The 10,714-nt window shown below is 42.6% G+C and overlaps 2 protein-coding genes and 1 pseudogene across 2 annotated transcripts in view; 2 read left to right on the plus strand and 1 right to left on the minus strand.

Moving 5' to 3' along the window:
• Positions 1-6: 6 nt before the first annotated feature.
• On the minus strand, positions 7-2,276 carry LOC103385219 (tubulin alpha-1C chain-like; annotated as a pseudogene).
• Positions 2,277-5,788: 3,512 nt separating this feature from the next.
• Positions 5,789-8,403, plus strand: tuba1a (tubulin, alpha 1a). The gene is made up of 4 exons (XM_008318978.3): positions 5,789-5,915; positions 6,733-6,955; positions 7,047-7,195; positions 7,285-8,403. Exons 1-4 carry the CDS (start codon positions 5,913-5,915, stop codon positions 8,263-8,265), a joined length of 1,356 nt encoding a protein of 451 aa, XP_008317200.1. The 5' UTR covers positions 5,789-5,912; the 3' UTR covers positions 8,266-8,403.
• Positions 8,404-9,416: 1,013 nt separating this feature from the next.
• LOC103385218 (tubulin alpha-1C chain-like) overlaps positions 9,417-10,714 on the plus strand; it is a 2,578-nt gene continuing 1,280 nt past the window's right edge. Inside the window, exons 1-2 of the mRNA XM_025059147.1 lie at positions 9,417-9,565; positions 10,406-10,660. Of these exons, the coding sequence (XP_024914915.1) occupies positions 9,563-9,565; positions 10,406-10,660 (258 nt within the window). The 5' untranslated portion in view covers positions 9,417-9,562. The remainder of the gene's footprint in view (positions 9,566-10,405; positions 10,661-10,714) is intronic.

Consider the following 10,714-nt stretch of genomic DNA (forward strand, 5'->3'; position numbering starts at 1 on the left):
CGAGGGTCACATTTCACCATCTGATTGGCTGGCTCAAAGCAGGCATTTGTGATCTCAGAGACTGTCAGCTGCTCGTGGTAGGCCTTCTCTGCAGAGATGACAGGGGCGTAGGTGGCCAGAGGGAAGTGGATACGAGGGTATGGCACCAAGTTGGTCTGGAACTCTGTCAGATCAACATTGAGAGCACCATCGAAACGGAGGGAAGCTGTGATGGAGGACACGATCTGACTGATCAACCTGTTCAGGTTGGTGTAGGTTGGACGCTCGATGTCCAGGTTTCTGCGGCAGATGTCGTAAATGGCCTCATTGTCTACCCTGAAAGCACAGTCAGAGTGCTCCAGGGTGGTGTGAGTGGTCAGGATGGAGTTGTAGGGCTCAACCACAGCAGTGGACACCTGTGGAGCTGGGTAGATGGAGAACTCCAGCTTGGACTTCTTACCATAGTCCACAGACAGACGCTCCATCAGCAGGGAGGTGAAACCAGAGCCAGTGCCACCACCAAAGCTGTGGAAAACCAGGAATCCCTGCAGACCTGTGCACTGGTCAGCCTGTGGAAAAATAGTAATTCAGTGGTTATAACGCATGATGCAGCGTGACAATTTACAAAATAGTAAAAGGAGCATAAATCCCCACCAGTTTGCGGATCCTGTCCAGCACTAGATCAATGATCTCTTTGCCAATGGTGTAGTGTCCACGGGCGTAGTTGTTGGCAGCATCCTCCTTCCCTGTGATCAGCTGCTCTGGGTGGAACAGCTGGCGGTAGGTTCCAGTGCGGACCTCATCTGCAGAGAGAAAGATGGTATATCAGTTGGCTGAATTGATCTTCCAAGCTTTTTCCCTAATTTGTTTTTTAAATAACACTCACCAATGACAGTGGGCTCCAGGTCAACAAAAACTGCTCTTGGGACGTGCTTCCCAGCTCCTGTCTCACTGAAGAAGGTGTTGAAGGAATCATCTCCTCCTCCAAGAGTCTTGTCACTGGGCATCTGTCCGTCAGGCTGGATGCCATGTTCCAGGCAGTAAAGCTCCCAGCAGGCATTGCCGATCTGGACACCAGCCTGACCGACGTGGATGGAGATGCACTCACGCTGTGGAAAAAAATAGGTTTATCACTCCAGGTTAATTTAAAATGCATCAAAACTTTAAATTAAGCTGACGCATCCAGCTTAGTGCTCCCCCTATCTTAGTTGGGCAGGTAGTGCAGCAGGAGGCGCCTCCCTGCACCACAATCCTCAGGGAACGTTAATGTTCTGACAGCAGCCTCGGCAATGACTGGGCTATTCTTTCCTCGTTCCTTCTGTTTTTTTCTCCCAACCCCCACCTCTTCTTTTTTTATAATGAGAACCGAGTCGCCTTTTAACAAACACAGTCACGAACGCCTCCTCACAGTCGTGTACACGACATCGTTCTGGAATATTCCACTTGCTCTGCAGTACCGCTGATACACAATCACAGCAGATGCTGAGGAGAGAACTGCTCATCGACATGAGTCATCCCAGTCACCATCGGTCATTTTAAAATGACTGATTGTTCAACAAAAACACTTTATTTTTTTTATCTAATTCATATGCTGCGGAATTAGTAAATTAAATCCGTAAACTGTAGGTAGAAAACGATGACTGCATTTCTCTGTATCCATCCATCCCACAGATCTCCACCCAGTATGGCCCTCCCCACTGGGAAACTGGGCAAAGCATCTGCAAAATGTCGATTTTTTTTGTTCTTTTATTTTTTCAAACGTAGTATATTTAAACACTATTTCGCAACACAGCAGAGCCAGTATATGTTTATTTTTTAGCGGAGGTAAGGAGCAGTAAAGCCGTCTAGGATGGGGGATGAATGGCGCCGGTGGGTGTATTGTTCTCATCTCTACACAATGACAATCACGTCGTGCCACTGCCGCAGACACACAATACCACCTTAAACCCAGCGTATTTTAAATGATTATTACCGTGTTGTGCTATGTACGTATTTGTTTAATACAAATCTAGCTTAGATGAAACGGTGTGACACATTTAAACAAACCGAGACGCCGGCTTCTGCATCTTCATTTTTTGTATTATCGATTTACACTTTACAGAAAGAAAAAAAAACAGTCCGGGAATATAATAGTACATAAAACTCACCATGGTTACGTCTGAAGTGGATAATAGCCGAGAAAAAGGGTGAAGAAATCGGCTTTAATTAACGCGAGGTTCGGGTTGCGTGTTGTACCCAACGGGGACGATGCAACAACTGCTGAAAGAGAAGGTGGTGCAGTCAGATTTATAGATGTCGGCTAGTGGATTAGCTCCTGTGCGGGGGCGGGGGGGGGGGGGGGAGGAGGAGAGGAGGCCGTGGTTTTATGATTCTGCAAAAAAAACATCACTAAAAATCTGCAGTCAAACGTGGACAAAAATAACATTTCTAACGTGTTTGTAACAAACAGTTGATGGTATTCTTTAAAAACGAAACCAAATGAATTATTTACTCCCCTCTACAGGGGTGGTGGTCTATGTAACGGGGGATGCGCATCATGGTAGTCTATTTAAAATACAATTTGTGTCCTTTGTTTGGGCGTTATGGTAATTTTTTTTATAAATATATATATTTTTCGGCGTCGTTTTTGTTAAAATAGCCAGAGTAACAGCTGATCAATTATACATGCAAGGAAACGAGTAAAGATTGTCTACATGTATTATTAAACACATCAGTCTGGTAATCAATGCACAGCCCTGTGTTAAAAAAAAAAAAAAAAACCTGATTCAAATGTATTGATTTTGGTTCTCCTCCAAAACACACAACCATCTCCGCTTCATTATAACAGCAACATTTAAATATATATCAACATATTGATAGTTTATTAAAACACTGATTTTCTGCAATGCCAATCTGATCAAATGTGTTAAATTAAATAAATGTATCACATTTCATTTATTATTTTCATGCTGCAATCTACAAACCAGCCATAGATGTTTATGTGTTATGCAGAAAACAAAGCGTTGAAACTGGTGTTGAAATTCTGGTGCAGCCAACACCTTGTATAGAATACAAGATGGCTGAACGCTTGTGTTGCACAGGATGCTTCAGTCTGACTCAAGCAGCCAGTGGTCCTTGTTGCTGGGATCTGCCATGGTGTTCTGCCGGCTTGCCAGCTCTCCTCTGTCTTTGTCCTAGATTCACTGCAGTGATGTCACTGAATGGGCCGATCACGTGGTTGAATGTCTGCCTCTCCCTCTCTCTCTCCCTCTCTCTCTCTCTGTCCCTCTCTCTCTTCTTGCGTCTGTTGTTCAGCTGCAGAGCTAGGGAGTGTCTTCTTGCATTCTATCCTGTTTAAGGAACTGAAATTGCCTGAATTGCAGTTTGTATCATGGACAGACCATGTCACTTGATATCTGCAGAAGTAAAGGTCCTCAGTGCAGCTGGAACAAAAGAACAACGCTACCACTTAGGCTGCTAAATCTAGCAACGCATGAAAGTAACTTTGAAAAAAAGAGGCTTTCATCGTGTTGTTTATATAATCAGTACCATCCAGAACATTCCTCACACGCCCCATTAGTCGCCTGAAATAAAACACCATGTGGGAATAGTCATTATTTATTCAGGAGGGAAGTGAAGATGTGTGATTTACAACCAGTATCTTGTCAATTGCTGACCATAACATGAAGTGCAGTGGATGAAAGAGAGGGACAGGAAGCAGCCATGGCTACCAGCCAGGACTTTTTGATAGTGCAGCCTCCGCTGCCCCTCCTCCTCACCCTCTTCCTCCTCCTCCTCCTATCCAACAGCTGTGAGACAGGGAGGGTCTGAGCAGCTGCTCACCAGGAGGAGAGAGGCAGGAGGGGAATGCTGTGGACATGGGAGTGGTCCTTCATGGCTCATATGTGGCCACATCGAATACTGCAAAGAGAACATTTGACACCCAAGACCCATTTTTGAGCACATTTCCCATCTGTCACAGCAAAGTCCCTTTGCTAAAGGTCGTATATACAGGTAGAATGAACTAAACTAACAACAACAACAACACGGAAAAAAAAAGAACTGTAAAAAAGGGCTAACAACAAAGGATGTAGTAGCCTACATTTATTATGATCAACACGGTTTATGGACAGCTTCATGCAGAACTGCATCACACTTTTTTTTTTTGCAGAATAGTCACCATTACATAACATATATATACATAAAGACATTTTCTCTCTCTGTTTGTAAATACAGTTTGAATATCCTCAAATATGCTAATACAACTTTAATGTTTCAAAGCAAATCCTAGATTGATTAACAAAATCCCTCCAGGCCAGGTAGCAAGATAATAAAAAATACATGTTACTACAGACTGTACACCTGTTTTACCTCAAATATCACACCATTTACCTGTGTATTTCAAGTAGGGTTTAAGGTTTTATTTAGAGAATTATGATAGAGATAATTGAGAATGATATTCCATTTGTCCAGTCCATTTATTTTTTTATAATATAAAGACAAAAAGGCTGTCAAGTGGAATGGTAGAATAAAATGACACAGGAAGAGGATTCAACACTCTGGAGGAGCTGTTGTCACAGAGTTTCCTTTGTTGTTAGCAACCGGGGCGTTTGACTGTCTGCTGGTCCAAAGATCCATTGTGCCAGACCAAATAAGAACAATTTAGCACCCCCCCCTCCCCCCCCCTCCATCTGGTACTGCACTGGACCATACATTATCATTGTGATCATTTTGATAAGAACGACCTAAAACACATCACAGGAGATGATTTTGGGGAGATTGTTGATTGAGGCACTTCACATTCTCCCACAGTGGCAGCTGCAGTGCAGCGCCATAATACTGCTATTTAAGATGGGTCACATGACTGCTGGATAAAGGCAGCCTCTGTGAATACTAGGCTGTGTCAAGGCAACTCACTTATTCATTTCCAAGCAACCGTTAAACCCTGGGCCCAGGGGGAGGTGAAGAGGGGGAGTTGGGCATTCACTGTTCTCCATGGCCTACATGTCCTAAAAATATGACTTGACAGTTTGACCTTTTTGTATTTAAAAAGTAAATTAATATCAAAACACTGGAGATAAACATTACACACTACTGTAAGCAATATAATTTTGAACAAAGATGTACCAGAGTCACATTCAGAAGTGTAATTTCCTGGGCAGAAAACACATTATTTGTTTATTTAATTATTTTGTATTTGTATTATTTCCTTAAAACCATAAGGCCATAACTTACAATAAAAAAACAGTTTTAAGGGTGGATATCTATCTGTTTAGTGTTGTAATTTTTAAAAAACAATCATATTAAACAATGATTCTATATATATATATTACACATTGTTTATATGAGTATCACTTTATACAAATTTTTATGTTTGGAAACTAGAATTAAATTTCACCTAATCAAGGAAATTTGCATCGAATACGACTTCAGTGATAAACGCAGGACCTGTTTCAACCTGCACACTGCACATTTTAGCTAGGCCTATAATGGAGTTATATATATTTATTTACCATTTAATTTTGCTGTAAAAATACATTTACAGGATTCTCCAAAGGCTGGTGTATGTCAAATGAAGTATTCCAATGAATAAAAGACTTCTCCGTCCTGGCAAAACGTGGAAAATTACGCTGCATTTTTCTAACAATGAGCAAGAGCCATGCAGGACACAATAACGGAGGATGACAGCATCGGGTGGTGTCTCGGGGCGGGCTTTGTACCGAGACTACAGCGTCCAATAGAAAATCACAGACAGTTCAGACTGGAAAAATGACAAGTAATTTGACCAATAGTGTCGTACTAGTCGCCGGCACCGGGGCTGCTATGACATATATACCACTGTCCATCCACATGTGCGCCATTTTCTCTTACACCGACCTCATAACAGTCGACTCGTAAGGTACCCCCGTCTCAGTGCTTCTAGAACCTTCTTCGTCGACCCAAAACTTGGCAAAATGGTAAGATCCTATTTAAATTGACAGATAAAAGAAGATGTATTTGTGTATTTAAAACGTAATTCTGAGAAAATATAAATGTAAGCTCTGTGAAGAAATTATGAGAGGTAACGATAAAGTTCTAAAGAGCACAGAAAACGTCATTTTACCCCTGCTAAGAACTTATTCAAGATTTCTGTTTTAATGTTTTCTTATTTTAATGTCTGTGAATGAGCTGGCGAGTAATGGATGTAGGCGGTGGCCAAACTGAACAAAAGAGGGTTTAAGTGTTCTGCAGCGTGGACGGAATTATTAATGTAAGGGTTCGTCCTCCGGCTGACTATGAAGTCATCTTTTCTCTCAGTGCAGAAGCAGCTCTTTCACGGTATTTTTCCTGGCACGCCCTAACAGGGTAACTTTAATTCAATATGCCGGTAGTTTTGAGGATGCGCAATATCGGCTTCTTGTCCATCCACACCCAGACCAACTGAGTCTGCGCAGGAATTGATTAAATGCAGTGTCCGTGCAATGCGATGCCCGGGCCGTTCTGCCCTGAGCATTAATAATTCATGAAGGTAATAAATACTACCGACCCTTTATCCTGTTAGCCATTATGTGGATGGGGTATAAAAGTAGTTATAATTGTCTGTTTGTAATAATTTTATTGTTTTTTTTTAATCTAGCAAAAATAAACAAGTCTCTTGAGTATTTAACATTTTTTTAAGTTAAATGGAGAATAGCATACTTACTTTACCTTGACCATTTTAGGTAATGTATAAAACAACATTGATAAAACAATGTGCATGTATGTAAAAGTTAAGTTTTATTTTTCTTTCCACAGCGTGAGTGCATCTCTATCCACGTCGGTCAGGCTGGTGTCCAGATCGGCAATGCCTGCTGGGAGCTTTACTGCCTGGAACATGGGATTCAGCCTGACGGACAGATGCCCAGTGACAAGACTCTTGGAGGAGGAGATGATTCCTTCAACACCTTCTTCAGTGAGACAGGAGCTGGGAAGCACGTCCCAAGAGCAGTTTTTGTCGACCTGGAGCCCACTGTCATTGGTGAGTATCTGTGTGTTAAAGTAGAGGGGGAGGGTGTTGTGGATACTTTTTGACTTGGCAACTGATTTCTGCATCTGTTTTCTTACTACAGATGAAGTGCGAACTGGAACCTACCGCCAGCTGTTCCACCCAGAGCAGCTGATCACAGGGAAGGAGGATGCTGCCAACAACTACGCCCGTGGACACTACACCATTGGCAAAGAGATCATTGATCTGGTGCTGGACAGGATCCGCAAACTGGTGGGTAGTTAGAAGGAGTAAGGTTGACACAAAATATAAAACAACGATCAAAATGTAAACTGTCTATCTGTGTCCCTCTCTGTCCACAGGCTGACCAGTGCACAGGTCTGCAGGGATTCCTGGTTTTCCACAGCTTTGGTGGTGGCACTGGCTCTGGTTTCACCTCCCTGCTGATGGAGCGTCTGTCTGTGGACTATGGTAAGAAGTCCAAGCTGGAGTTCTCCATCTACCCAGCTCCACAGGTGTCCACTGCTGTGGTTGAGCCCTACAACTCCATCCTGACCACTCACACCACCCTGGAGCACTCTGACTGTGCTTTCAGGGTAGACAATGAGGCCATTTACGACATCTGCCGCAGAAACCTGGACATCGAGCGTCCAACCTACACCAACCTGAACAGGTTGATCGGTCAGATCGTGTCCTCCATCACAGCTTCCCTCCGTTTCGATGGTGCTCTCAATGTTGATCTGACAGAGTTCCAGACCAACTTGGTGCCATACCCTCGTATCCACTTCCCTCTGGCCACCTACGCCCCTGTCATCTCTGCAGAGAAGGCCTACCACGAGCAGCTGTCAGTCTCTGAAATCACAAATGCCTGCTTTGAGCCAGCCAATCAGATGGTGAAATGTGACCCTCGCCACGGCAAGTACATGGCCTGCTGTCTGCTGTATCGTGGTGATGTGGTGCCCAAAGATGTCAACGCTGCCATCGCCACCATCAAGACCAAGCGCACCATCCAGTTTGTGGACTGGTGCCCCACTGGTTTCAAGGTGGGCATCAACTACCAGCCTCCCACTGTGGTTCCTGGTGGAGACCTGGCCAAGGTCCAGAGGGCTGTGTGCATGCTGAGCAACACCACTGCTATTGCAGAGGCCTGGGCTCGGCTTGACCACAAGTTTGACCTGATGTACGCCAAGCGTGCGTTTGTTCACTGGTACGTGGGTGAAGGTATGGAAGAGGGAGAGTTCTCTGAGGCCAGGGAAGACATGGCAGCTCTGGAGAAGGATTATGAGGAGGTGGGAGTCGACTCTGTTGAGGGTGAGGGAGAAGACGAAGGAGAAGAATACTAAAGGGGCAAAGGGACATAAGTTAATTAAATTAAAAATTTTGTGATAAAGTTTGTCAAAAGCATTCCAAATGATGTGCATTTCTTCACAGGCTGGCATTTGAAATACCTGTCTCCTGTTTGAATAAAGTTTTTAAGCATGTGAGTTGTTTGTTAATTTACACTTCCAAAGACTAATAAACATTATTGGAATATTGGTAGCCAATTAAAAGGAATTTTAGTAAATAAAAAATTGATCTATGCATTTTCCGAAGTAACCCAATGGGGGTGTATTTTCTCAGTTTCCAGTTACAGCAGTTGACGAACTGATTTTAGGTTCATTGATAAATAACGACCTCTACTGGTGGCAATGATGAAGAAAAACTACTCTGCTCCAGAAACATCTCCAGGCTAGAATATGACAGACGTCAACGTGAAGAAGTTAGCCACATACAAAAAGTGCACATGATTAGTAGGGACAAAAATAGAAACCATTGACTATCGAAATGCCGGAGGAAAAAGAAGGACCATAAATTCCATTAAACACAGATCCCACAGTGGGACAGGGGAGGCCGGATGATAATGATAGATTTTTTTTCCGTGAGGTATTTGAAATGACATCTATTAGAAAAATTACCAAATACATATCTCCGAACTGGAGCTATTCTTAGACGACCACCATAGATGTTATTAAATAGTGATCAAAATGTGTAAACATTCAATCTAGATTATGGCAAGGATGCTTGAGGCTTTTTAAAAATTGCTCAAAAAGACAGTAGTCTGTTGTCCACCATTAATAATATAAAATCGATACTAAATGCTAAATAACCAATACTTTCACTCCTGTTAGAGGAAATCGTTTTCCATCTGAATAAAAAAACCAACAAAACTTCCTAAACAAAGTAAAATGTACTGTACTGCTGTGCTAACATTCCATTACTCTATTTAAAGCAATTTAATACGATATACACATTTGTATTGGGTATATAATATTTACAATTCTGTTGATGGCGATAAACTTTTCCCAAAATATGGAGTTGGGCGGCTACTCTTTCCTGACGGGAGTTTAGCTTGTCTAGGAAGAGCATGACGCTAGTTTTTCCAATGTAGCCAATAGAAAGATGAGTAAAAGAGCACGTGGCAGCTGGTGACCAATCAAATCCAACAGCACTTGTTCCGCTCCCGGTCAGAGAGTATAAAAGAGCGAGACCAAGGTGTTGTCTCCTCACATACTTCTTACGCACGACCCTGGTGGTTTGTCCATTGAGACTATTTGATATTTTACGTCCTCTTCTCTTTTCCGGCGTCAACCTTCACGAAACATGGTAAGACAAAAAGCACCTCCCAACTTTACATATATAAGTGATTTGTGTATTAACTTTAAGCTTGTGCAGGAAGTTTGAAGTTTCGTTTTTTTTTTTTAAATCATTGTCCTGTGTAACGTTCCACTCTGAAACAGACACAAGTTTAGACATAGCGGTCGACGTTTACGACTTAATTCAAAAAGTTAAATGGACGATGGTTAAAAAGTTGAATTTGTTTACCATGTGCTAAAAGATTCAGAAGTTAATTAATAGTAAGTGTAAAATCACTGCGGTCAAAACCACTTGGAATTTCAGTTTTTTCTCTTAACCCATTTATTCATTCTGGAATATTCCTTCGTTCTGTTGTGTGAACGACCGTTAATATAATACACTGTTTATCGACGTAAACGCCAAAGAACAAGCAACGGCAGACTCTTTAGCCATTTTTCAACTCTCCTTTTCTGTGGCGATATTTCTTTTTCGTTTCTCTTCAACAGTCAGAGTTTTCATAAACAAACCACAACCTTTACGAAGTGAGGCCGTTCTTTAAAGAGCGTTTACAGGCTTTCATGTTGGACATTGTGTTTAAAACTTGTTTGACTGCAGCTGTGTTTGCTAAGAGTCTTTGGAGAATATTCTTGCTCCAAACATCTATAAGCACTTTGTACTAACAGTAAATGAGTGCATCATATATCAGGTGACTTGGTGTATTTTAGAGACAACTGCTCTTTCACAGACTAGCCTTGTTTTACTTAATCTCATGACTCCCCCTCCTGCCCTCCAGCACCACGTCTTCACTGCTTTCAGAGCTTCAAATAAAACTGGAGTAGTCATTAAGATGGATGTTTTTCCTTTCCACAGCGTGAGTGCATCTCCATCCACGTCGGTCAGGCTGGTGTCCAGATCGGCAATGCCTGCTGGGAGCTTTACTGCCTGGAACACGGCATCCAGCCTGATGGACAGATGCCCAGTGACAAGACTCTTGGAGGAGGAGATGATTCCTTCAACACCTTCTTCAGTGAGACTGGAGCTGGGAAGCACGTCCCAAGAGCAGTTTTTGTTGACCTGGAGCCCACTGTCATTGGTGAGTGTCTGTGGGTTCCTCTAAAAATTAGTGTGAGTATTAGAGTCTTTTTGACTTGGCAACTGACTGCTGCATCTGTTTTTTTT

The sequence above is a fragment of the Cynoglossus semilaevis genome, chromosome 10, assembly GCF_000523025.1.
Source record: "Cynoglossus semilaevis isolate Cse_v1.0 chromosome 10, Cse_v1.0, whole genome shotgun sequence".
Classification (NCBI taxonomy): domain Eukaryota; kingdom Metazoa; phylum Chordata; class Actinopteri; order Pleuronectiformes; family Cynoglossidae; genus Cynoglossus; species Cynoglossus semilaevis.